Genomic DNA, 11,718 nt, shown 5'->3' on the forward strand with positions numbered 1-11,718 from the left:
GTTCTTGGATTTCTTTACAAAAGTATGTGAATCTTTTATTCTTAATAGTTTATCGAGCCATTGTGGGAAATTCTTTTTAATGTTCTTGAAACGATGAAATTTCATCTCCTTTGAAAGTTTACTCTCCAGAACATTGCATGGATCTTTTCAACCATTGTGATCCATGTGGCCTCCAGCCTTGAAGACTTATTCCCGGAGTCTTCTCAGTTTCACAGCCAGTAGCCATTCACGCTAGTCTGTAACTTGAGGGTGATGAGACAAAGTGTGAGGTTTAGACTTGAAATGTAATTCATTCGAATTTCTCGAATTCGGCTGAGTTGCGATGCAATACTTGAAGTCCTGATTATCAATTTCACACTGTTTATGTCTACGATAAGGCAGCATGACTACATAGAGGACAAAATCATCCAATGTTTAAAATATTCTTAGTGTTCGTCTTCCGGTATAATGTTTTCGGTAACCTTTGGTAATTATTTAAAACAATTTGTAATTAAAATTTTATTTAGTGGTAGTTTGCTGGTCTGAGTCGTAACATCCAAATACTTAGATTGAGAGCACCGTTCTGGATATTTAAGTACATGTGAACTACATTTGGGTCAAGAAACAAAACATAGAGAGGAGTTTGTTGTATGTACAGTGCTCTAAATGACCCCATTATAGGCCATTATCTTGCCGCCTGGGTTATGGTGGCGCTTAGGGTAGCTTATTTAGTACCTTCATTAGAGGGGGGATTTTGACGTTCTTAGGTTTGGGAACAGCCTTGGGGTGAGAGGCACTTTTACTCTTGGGGTGAGAATGGTCGACCTCGTTAAGCTTTGCGGCGAGTTTAGCATGGGCCAGGGGCTTGGCTTGAGCCTTGAGGGCTTCCTTATGCTTGATCTGCTCTTTGAGGACAGCTTCATGTTTGGGCGGGGCGGGATGGGCTTCCTTGGGCTTGACTGGAGCTTTGGGCTTGATGTGCTTGGTCGTGGGTGGGGGTCCATCGTGTTGTTTGGGTTGGAGCGCGAACGCGGGCATGTTGCAGTTCGAGGTGTCAACGTTCTCGGGCCAGTCGCAGTACGCCCCGGCATTGTTCCACACGGTGCCGTCGGGACACTGCTCCAGGTGCGGCACGCCGTCGTAGCACCAGTAATACTAAACACGAAAAGAAAAAAATGTCAGCCTTCGCACCCCCCCCCCCCCCAAAAAAAAAAAAAGTGGAAATTAGAGGACTATACCAAATATAGCAGAGAGTGGTCGTGACTCAAGGTACCTTGTCACAGTCCTCGTGGGGCCAGTATGCGGCCAGGCTGCAGTCCATGGGGCCCAGAGTGGTGGTAGGTTGGTTAGGGTCCCGCGTAGTGGTGGACTCGTTGGGGTCCCTGGTGGTGGTGGTGGTGGTAGGCTGCGTCCACCACGGGCTCTGTAAGACACAAAAGGTGTGGAACTCGCTGAACAAGGTACGAGTGTTATCAATGGTTATCCTCCCTTTACAATCAATCTCCGTTGTATAGCCTTAACCGATTTTGAGTTTGGTCATTTTAAGAGGTATAATATGACTGAAAGGTAACAAATAGGGGTTATGAAGATACCATAAAAAAAACGAATTTAAACTTCCGCTTTTGGCTCAGTGCATGTTGAATAGTCAGCTCAATTGGTACCGTACATGTTCGTCACACAGCAGGTAGTTTATTTTCTAGGTTTCAAAACTAAATTTATTATCCATTCCCATTTGTTGTGAGACTGTATAGGCTAGTTACTGACCGTGGTGGTGGAGGTGACGGTGGGGGCCACGGGCACGATGTAGTCCTTCATCCCCTCGTAGAGAACCCTGTGGTGTGACAATCATCATAAACGCGAGCAAGGGGAGGCAGATATACGAGAGATCAATCAAAACAGGTGAATTCAGAAACAAGATCCTAACTTTTAAGTGGAATGAGAGAGAAATATTATAAACGCGAGCAAGGGGAGGCAGATACGAGAGATCAATCAAAACAGGTGAATACAGAAACAAGATCATAACTTTTAAGGGGAATGAGAGAGAAATATTATAAACGCGAGCAAGGGGAGACAAGATACGCGATAAATAAATCAAAACAGTTGAATATAGAAACAAGATGATAACTTTTAAGGGGAATGAGAGAGAAATATTATAAACGCGAGCAAGGGGAGACAAGATACGCGATAAATAAATCAAAACAGTTGAATATAGAAACAAGATCATAACTTTTAAGTGGAATGAGAGAGAAATATTATAAACGCGAGCAAGGGGAGACAAGATACGCGATAAATAGAACAGTTGAATATAGAAACAAGATCATAACTTTTAAGGGGAATGAGAGAGAAATATTATAAACGCGAGCAAGGGGAGACAAGATACGCGATAAATAAATCAAAACAGTTGAATATAGAAACAAGATCATAACTTTTAAGGGGAATGAGAGAGAAATATTATAAACGCGAGCAAGGGGAGACAAGATACGCGATAAATAAATCAAAACAGTTGAATATAGAAACAAGATCATAACTTTTAAGGGGAATGAGAGAAATATTATAAACGCGAGCAAGGGGAGACAAGATACGCGATAAATAAATCAAAACAGTTGAATATAGAAACAAGATGATAACTTTTAAGGGGAATGAGGGTGTAATAAATATATATATAAAAAAATAACAATGAACGGCGCGCTGAAATGAACTTACTAAGGGTCATATTCTTGAGCATTTAGACACCCACGCACACATATTTAACAAGGCTTTCGTAGGAGTTTTTAGGCATTTCCAAGGGTAGGTTTACGACCTTGGTGGTAGTATGACCCTTTTTCTGTACCCTAAAGCTAAAATCCCACTCATTAGAACCCGACTGATCTCCTTTTTGAAAATAGTTGATGTGACTAAAAAGCCTCACTACCCAGTATAAACCATCTAGCTAATTTCCTTTTTCTTTTTTATAAATATACAGAGGCTGAGACTCGTATTAGGTTACAATATGATTAGCTGCTATGTATGTTAGAAAGCCTATCAATAGTTTCCTCTGCTAATGCTTAATGTTGAATTTTAGAGTTGAAACATTCCCACCACGACGTATATAATGATTTTCTTGACTTCAATGCTTGCTAATTAATAACTTTCTCTTCATAGATTTACTCAGCCACCTCTCTTTCCTTCCTTTCCCTTTTTACCTCTTTCAAACTCTACTCTTCCATCACTAAAACTAAGGCAAAATGACTCCCAAAATGCAGTAAGGAATGACGCAACACGTAGGTTCATTAGAATTTCACTCAACCACCCCACTTTCCTGTCTTCTCCTTTATTCTTTACTTCTCATTCACTGTGTTTTTACTATAATTTCACTATAATTCACAATAATGTCAAATTCAGTAAATCACTAAAATTAAATTAGCGACCCTACTCCCTTGTCTTTCCCTTCCTTCTTTACTCTTTTTTCACTTTACATTTCTTTTTAACATCTTGGACTGAAGGAAAATGGTGTGCTTTTACGAATCGGATCCCAAACGTGCGAGAGAATGACGGATCATGCTCATTCTACCCTTCAAATCTACTTATCGAGCTCCCTGTCCTATCCTCTCTCCTTTCCCTCATTTGATTGAGGCATTGGATTCTAAACGCGCGAGAGAATGACGGGACACGTTCATTCTACCCTTCATAATACTCATCAGCCTCCTTTTCCTATCCCATTCTCTCTTTCTTGCTCCTTTCTCCGCGCGAGAGAATGACTGCACGCGTTCATTCTACCCTTCAAACATACTCAACGACCTCACTCTCCTATCCTATCCTCTCTTCCTTCCTCCTGATTCTGCTTTCCTCTTTGCAGCACCTCGGAATGAAAGAAAACGGTGGACTTTTTATACACCAACCAGTCCCCCAAAACCTACGTCATCATAGGGTTCACGCCGCGGCCGCACCAGCCCAGGTAGTCGTCTTGGTCGATAGCCCACGTCATGGCCCCCAACAGCCCCTGCTCCTTAATGTAGTCCATCTTGATCTGGAGGCTATCGGGATCCTCATAGCCCACCCACTGGTCCTCTGCAAACACACACACGCTTGAGGTATATTCGCCGTTTATCAAGACACTTCTCCATTCGAAATTCCCCCTCTCGTTTTAGCCTCTCATTCTATTTTCTTTAGCTACAGGAGCAGTGGATAGCGGACTTATTTATGTTTTGCCCTTGATCTGTTTCCTCTGCTGTAAGGAAAATCGTGTGCCCCCTCAAATCAATACGAATGATAAAGGGAATATTTAGGGTGAGATATAGAATGCCATCAAAACAAGTAGAAGTAGATTTAGAATAGGTATCAAATCACTGAGGTATGGAATAGTATAATTGGTATAATAGTATGAAAGGTAGTCTATGTATATCAGTGAGGTAGAGAATAGTATTGACACTTTTTACGTAGAGAGCTGAGGTGCACTGGTCTTATCGGTCCTACGGTCAGGAGCTACATACTCCAAACCAAGGGACCGATAGACGCAGTGTTGCCCTCAGTGTGATAGTTTTGAAGAAGAGAAGGAAAAGAAGAAGTCATTTGTATCAGGCAGGGATGGTCTAGCTCTAGTATACACGTTTTCCCACCTTTGTGCGTGAAGGGAACAAGTCCCACGTCGTCGTAGCGATCCACCCAGGCATTGTCGTCCAGCATCATCTTGCAAACCTACGGACATATCCAATCACATTTCACTTCAAAGGCCACTCTGCCTTGTCTTAGTTGCCTAACCGAAAACTAGAGAGCTTTCGACCCAGTTATACGCTAGAACGCTGATGTGAAATGATAAGCAAGGTATATTTATCAATTCGTATGTATCGTATGTATGTATTAAGGTATAAAAATCACTTGCTATTGTTCTATTTAAGATTCATCAATCCTTAGTTTGACAATAGTTTTTTTTTTCGCCTCCGTTCAGTTAAGTTAGTCTTATTATGCGTACTGATTGGAACGATGCGTACACATTGGTGAATACATCTTAATAAGCAAGCCCTGTCAAACTAAAACTATGCAATATTGTAAAGCTGCGGTCACTTCCAGCCGAGTATAAAGGTCAAACTGAAGGTGTGTAATGATGAAAAGCTGCGGACACTTCTAGCCGAGTAAAGGTCACGTTAAAGCTATGTTATATTAAAAAAATGTGGTCCTTTCTAGCCGAGTAAAGCGAGTAGCGGGCTTTTTTTTATTATTATTTCCTTTTTTTGTGCCCTTGAGCTGTCTCCTTTGTTGTAAAAAAAAAAAATAATAATAAATAAAGGCTCAGGTAAGCTCACTCACCTCGAAGTAGGCGAGGGTGCCGGTAGCGTTGGTGTAGGGGCCTGGCTTGCCGCCGCCCTCCCACTTCTTGATGGGCGCGTGCAGGTCGTTGTTGTCGGGGCTGCCAAGCGTGTAGGTGCGGGCGTAGAAGGGCGTGCCCAGGACCAGCTTGTCGCGCGGGCACCCGAACTCCTCCCACAGCAGCATACCGTCATTCTGCAAGGGGGGACAAACTGTTACTATTTTTTCATCTGGTTATGACTGTAATGCGTGTAAATTAATTCTCTATGGTCCAATGTAAGTTGTATTAATATTCAGCCTTACATTAGGTGAAGATTAACTAATGTTGGGGGCATACGGTATTGCTACGCGTGATCTCGGCGCTTATCCCCGTCTCATTAGCCCTTTAAACTAATTTGCTGAGGGTAGGAAAATGGCAAGAGAGGTGTGTGTGTGTGTGTGTGTGTGTGTGTCAGGGTTGGTGTATGAGCGGGGAGTGGGGGAGGATAACAAGCTTGGCCTCACGTCGTTCAGCTTCTCGTAGGACCACTCGTCGAGGCCAGGCCGCATGTACAGCATGGAGTGGACGTCCGCGAACCCGCACCAGTTCCCGCGCAAGTCGTAGGTCATTAAGTGTATGGCGTCCAGTAGGCTGCGTGGCACAAGGGGAAAGACACGAAGAGATTAAGAAAAGAATGTCAAATGTTTAAGTTGAATATCTATCATGTATCCATTCAGCCAGTGAGTCAATGGTGCGTGAAGGGCGGCAGTTTGTTAGTTTGTCAAGCAGTCAATTAGTTATGTGTGCAGGCAGTCGCTCAGTCAGCCAGTCAGGAAGTCAGTCAGTCAGTTAGTAAGACAGGCAGGCAAGTGAACAGTCAATCATTCGCCCAGTCGGTGATGTTCGGTCAGTCATTCAGTCAGTTAGTCAGTTGGTCGGTGAGTGTGTGAGTCAGTCAGTTCAAATAGTCAATCATTCAGTCGGTCGGTCAGTCATTGATGCATACAGTCAGTCAGTCATGCAAACAGGGAGTCAGTCAGTTAGTCAGTCAGTCGGATAGGCCAGCAGTCCTTTACGTAGCCAGTCAGTCGGTGTCAAATTATGGGTCCATCACCTGCACAGCTCGGGCACGTGGTAGCCCTCCTGCAGTCTGAACCTGGCGACGGGCACGGCGGCGGTCAAGTCCCAGCCCATACCCACGGCGTCGAAGGCCTCGCGAAGCTCCTGGACCTGTGGCGCGGGAGGAAGAGAGAACGAAGAGGAGAGCAATGAGAGGCTGATAGGATTTTTGTTGGTTAGGTTAACGTCTAATATTTTCCCCTGGTGCTTTCTTGTACAATTAACATCTGTACTAAGCTGTAATTCGTTTTGCAGTTTTCTTGCTTAAAAACGCTTAGTCTTGCATGCCTACTATTTTTTTGTTACTTCTACTACTACTACTACTACTACTACTACTACTACTACTACTACTACTACTACTACTACTACTACTACTACTACTATTACCGCTACTACTGCCACTAATATTACACCTACTACTACTACTACTACTACTACTACTACTACTACTACTACTACTACTACTACTACTATGACTACTGCTGCCGCTCCCCTCACCAGCTTCAGGTAGTTGTCTTTGTCAGCGAAGGTGCCGCCGCGGTCAGTCGCTCCGGGGTACTCCCAATCGAGGTCGAAGCCGTCGAAACCGTAGTCCGTGAGCAACTCTGGAAAAGCATTTCAGTCTCTCGAGGAACATTCATAACCGTAATAAATGGGATGGCATTCTGCATACCTAAGTGTTTGGTTTCTACTTCAGTGTCATGTGTTCTGTTTTGGTTGTATTTTTTATTATGTATGCGTTATTGAGTTTATTTTTTTGCTTAGAGAAGGAAGGTGTGTGTGTTAATGGCGACCTCCTGCTAAGGACTCACGGACAACACTCCTGATGAAAGTGTCTCGGCGCTCCTTGACGCTCACCATCTGGGAGTACTTCTTGCCGCCCTCCGCCCAGCCTCCCACGGCTATCATCGTCTTCACGTCGGGGTACTTCTCCTTCAGGGCAACGAACCGCCGGTAACCATCGGCGTTGATATCGAGCTGGGGCACAAGAACAGTGACTGATTGCTGATGATGTGTGATGACGCCGGAATTATGTATCAGTATATTCAAGTTATGTCGACGTCTATTTCAAACTTACGGTTAGCCTGATATCTGGTTAGACTGGCAAGTTGAGTGTCAATGATAACCATGAGTTTTGCAGATATGTTGCAAGTGTGTGTGTGTGTGTGTGTGTGTGTGTGTGTGTGCCCCTCACCTCCGGGTCCAGCATGAGGACCTCCCATGTCACGTTGGACACGCCGCAGAAGGAGTAGATGAGGTGGGTGCACTTGTCCCCGGGGATGTCCTCGATGTCGTAATGCACCTCTTCGGGCCGGTACTTGGCCCACGTTTCGTAGTAACACACGCGGCGCGCCAGGCGGTCAGGCGTCGCGCGCGGGTGCGGGATGGGCTCGTGGTCTGTGGAAAACGTCGCCCAGTGAGCATTAGGACGCGGAATTTGCATTTGTATAATATTCTGGAGAGTGTGTAATAGTGTTTGGTCCAGAGGCGTAATTGCAATAAGTTAAATCCCTATTATTTGTATTACACTGCCACTGACAAGCAATCCAGTTACAAAGTTTTGAAATGGGTCAAGGCGTGGCTTAGCAATAGGAAGCAAAGAGTGCAAATCAATGGCAAAAGATCTGACTGGGGCTGTGTTACGAGTGGGGTCCCACAAGGATCGGTATTAGGTCCACTGTTGTTTATTATCAATGACTTAGATACTGGAATTAGTAGTGATATTAATAAGTTTGCTGATGATACCAAGATCGGTAGAGTAATTCACAGGAGCTGAGGTTCAAAGGAGCTGTACAGGCCTTCCGGTCTCTTGCAGACTCATACGTTCTTATGTTCTTTTGTTCTTATGTATGGGTGTGGCAGTGTAGTTGACTGCCATCAATCCCCAACACAACAGTTTTGTAGTGCATCAAACCATATGAAGCTGAGGCCCCGCAGCGCCCCGCTCCCCCTCACCTCCGGGCCTGGCGTAACGAGGCTCGGCGCTGACGCAGGCCGCCAGCAGCAGCGCCACCAGCGTCCCGCAACACACCGCGCCCTGCAGACACAAAAACTTATTGCTAGTACTTCACTTGCCTCTTGGTTTGTTTGCCTTTGATAATACAAGCGCTTTAACATCAGAAGACAGTTATTACTTATATCCCCCAAGTCCCCTTCCTCCTCCTTAAAAACGGTATAATAATGAGATGATTTGAAGTATCAGTATTTGCTAGATGTGCTCAACGTACTTGACTAACCCCATGAATAAAACATTTACAAGTTAATTTCAGCTAAACCTTCACTTAAATCACATATATTCAATTTGAATCGTAATTTAATGAATTCACTAATGACAAGAGTGAATTATACAGTGCCAATATATGGTGTAAACTCTGCAGCACAATCGTTGTTGTAATCATGCAAATGAGAGCACGAATGGATTTTAAGGCAGAAGGCGCTCAGTGACTGATCGGGTATCAAACAGAGGACTCGTGTTTCAGATAAGCGTCATTATACAACCACTTTACCTTTAAATTCATAATAAGATCGCTGCACAATCGACTGGGGTAAGTGTTGGCGGTTTGACACGCAGACGACACACGTACAGTAATTAATAATGGACTGTGGGGGACGGATAAACTCACCTCCTTATATAGCCGAGCGTTCAGCGCCGCGTTATCGCCCCCTTGGGTGATATCAGCTGATATGGTAATACTTGAAGAAGTTTTTCAGCGTAAGGAAACAAAGGCGATCACTTCGCTGCGTAGTAAAATGTTTGATTAGAGGCAGACATGTTTGAAAGAGCAGCCTAGGAAGAAAGGTTATTTGATTTATGTTATATGAAGTAAAGGTTTAACAAATGCAAGTAAAATTGTTCTATGGTGACTCATCTCCAACAGGAAGTAACGGACTATAAATATAAAGCTGTTAATAAGTAAATCTGAATTGCCGGAAACTCCTCTTCCTTTTTATCTGATACTACCGTGACGAGGACTGCCTGTTATTTCTAGGGGGAGGGTTGTGAACAGATTTCCTATTGTTGCGACCCCCCCCTCCCCCCCCCATCTCTCTCTCTCTCTCTCTCTCTCTCTCTCTCTCTCTCTCTCTTTTTCACACACACACACACACACACACACACACACACCGTTCCAGTGCATGTGCACGTAGAGACTATAATTATGTTCAGCAGCAGTAGTTGTAGTAGTAGTAGTAGTAGCCTTATTATTATTATTATTATTATTATTATTATTATTATTATTATTATTATTATTATTATTATTATTATTATTATTATTATTATTATTATTATTATTATTATTATTATTATTATTATTATTATTATTATTATTATTATTATTATTATTATTATTATTATTATTATTATTATTATTATTATTATTATTATTATTATTATTATTATTATTATTATTATTATTATTATTATTATTATTATTATCATTATTATTATTATTATTATTATTACTATTATTATTATTATTATTAATATTACCTCCGCCAACGAAGTTGGAAGGAGGATTTATTTTCGGTCCGGTCAGTATGTTTATTTTTTATTTATTTGTTTGTTTGTTCGTTAACAGTCTCCTGTGCACAATTTTGCGGATATCTCAACCAATTTTTCAGGGAAGCTTCGTGTCCATCCAGAATAGAACCCATTAAATTTTTTATGTCAAAGGTCAAAGGTCAAGGTCAAGGTCGCACAAAACGTCAGATTGGCCATAACTTCGGTTCTCGTCATCGTAGAGACTTCAGACTTGGTTCATATTTTAGCTCATGGAAAGACGCACCTTGCATGGCCTTGACCTTGACCTTTGACCTTGACCTCGAAAAGTTCGCCCAAGGTCAAAGTAAAAAAAAAGAATTTCATCAAATTTCGAAACAAAATTATCAGTTTGTGAAAACATCAATGTAGGGTAATAGTAAAATTCGACAATAACAAATGCTTGCATCATGAAAAGTGCTTGACTTACGCATTCCATATCTATACTGATTAAATACCTGTATCTCATCAGTGTCCATGTGGCATTATCTCAATAAACGCCAAATTTACACATTCGCCGGTTTGTGAAAACACCGACGAAATGCTTCCATATGATGCACGGGATCACAGTTGATGCCCATACCAATTTTCAGGACGATCTTTGGCGGAGGTGTGCACTCTCCGAGTGCTATGCGTCTAGTTATTATTATTATTATTATTATTATTATTATTATTATTATTATTATTATTATTATTATTATTATTATTATTATTATTATTATTATTATTATTATTATTATTATTATTATTATTATTATTATTATTATTATTATTATTATTATTATTGTTATTGTTATTGTTATTGTTGTTGTTGTTGTTGTTGTTGTTGTTGTTGTTGTTGTTGGTCTAGATGTTGTCGATCTATTCAGCAGTATTCCCAATTCAGATATGATCTCTCGAGGTGACTTCTAATTGCTTATCTGTATGTCCAATCTGATGCACCGCAGAATGTGGGTACACTATACATTCCTTGCTAGCTGTGTCCCAGCATCCCAGGCCACAACACTCGAAGCATTGTGACAAATCCCCGAGACGCGGCTAAAGACCCCAGATTATCTCTAACCTCGGGATATCCTTTGACTGACGCTATAGTGTTCCGCTTACAGTTTCGGGCGCATGAGTTTCGAATCCCGGGCGGAATGGTGGGGAAGAGATTTTTTTCCGATTAGATAAATTTGTTATGTGCTTCAAGAAGTAGAAATTCCTCCCCCCACACACGATAAGGGTTTAGATGACCTTAATCACTCCTATAAAAAAAAAAAAATAGGAATGCACCTCTCATGTCTCAGTCACCTGTCCCTGAGCAACAGAGTAAAAAAGACACAGCTCACCTACTCGATGGCTCACTTTTTTCAAGTTTTTTTATGAGCAAGATATGGCTCCGATCTCTTCCTCGGAGCACCAGATAAGATTATAACTATATTGCTTCTGCATTTGTTTGTGTCATAATCTCGTTGAGGAGGTACCAAGAGGTTACTGAGCACAAACAAGATAGCGGCGGAAGACGAGTGCTTGCCATTGGTGTGTGGGGGCGACGCCGATAAGCGGGGAGTGGACGCCACCTGAAGGTTGTGATTGGCTCTCTCCACCTCGAAGGTCACTCCGTCCTTTACTATGTTTGTTTAGTGCAGTTGTTGCTCAATCAAGTGCACCGAGCTGGCTGCCTGTAGCCTGTATGAGGTAAACAAGTTTCCAGAAAATTTACTGGTCTTTTTTTTTTTTTTTTTTTTACAACAAAGGAGACAGCTCAAGAGCACAAAAAAAAGGAAACAATGATAAAATAAAAGCCCGCTACTCGCTGCTAACAGATAATCTCTCA

General features: G+C 42.1%; 1 protein-coding gene and 1 long non-coding RNA gene across 2 annotated transcripts; one reads left to right on the plus strand and one right to left on the minus strand.

Annotated features, from left to right (window-relative positions):
• Positions 1 to 483: 483 nt before the first annotated feature.
• On the minus strand, positions 484 to 9,009 carry LOC127005958 (endochitinase-like). The gene is made up of 13 exons (XM_050875417.1): positions 8,869 to 9,009; positions 8,318 to 8,399; positions 7,557 to 7,759; positions 7,174 to 7,339; positions 6,860 to 6,966; positions 6,357 to 6,472; positions 5,767 to 5,893; positions 5,263 to 5,457; positions 4,575 to 4,653; positions 3,876 to 4,026; positions 1,744 to 1,810; positions 1,253 to 1,402; positions 484 to 1,134 (listed from the first exon to the last, which is right to left on the minus strand). Exons 1-13 carry the CDS (start codon positions 8,878 to 8,880, stop codon positions 694 to 696), a joined length of 1,896 nt encoding a protein of 631 aa, XP_050731374.1. The 5' UTR covers positions 8,881 to 9,009; the 3' UTR covers positions 484 to 693.
• On the plus strand, positions 1,734 to 2,569 carry LOC127005959 (uncharacterized). Its single transcript, XR_007758990.1, has 2 exons — positions 1,734 to 1,878; positions 1,978 to 2,569. It is a non-coding gene; the product is annotated as an uncharacterized LOC127005959 (long non-coding RNA).
• Positions 9,010 to 11,718: the final 2,709 nt, after the last annotated feature.

The sequence above is a fragment of the Eriocheir sinensis genome, chromosome 31, assembly GCF_024679095.1.
Source record: "Eriocheir sinensis breed Jianghai 21 chromosome 31, ASM2467909v1, whole genome shotgun sequence".
In the NCBI taxonomy this organism is placed as follows: domain Eukaryota; kingdom Metazoa; phylum Arthropoda; class Malacostraca; order Decapoda; family Varunidae; genus Eriocheir; species Eriocheir sinensis.

Bases quoted from the DNA above. Each gene is read 5' to 3' on its own strand.
- LOC127005958 (XM_050875417.1), bottom strand. The intron at 6,473-6,859 runs GTGAGGGGAGCG...CCCGCGCCACAG, and splicing joins AAGACAACTACCTGAAGCTG to GTCCAGGAGCTTCGCGAGGC. The intron at 4,027-4,574 runs GTGGGAAAACGT...GTGTGTTTGCAG, and splicing joins TGTTCCCTTCACGCACAAAG to AGGACCAGTGGGTGGGCTAT.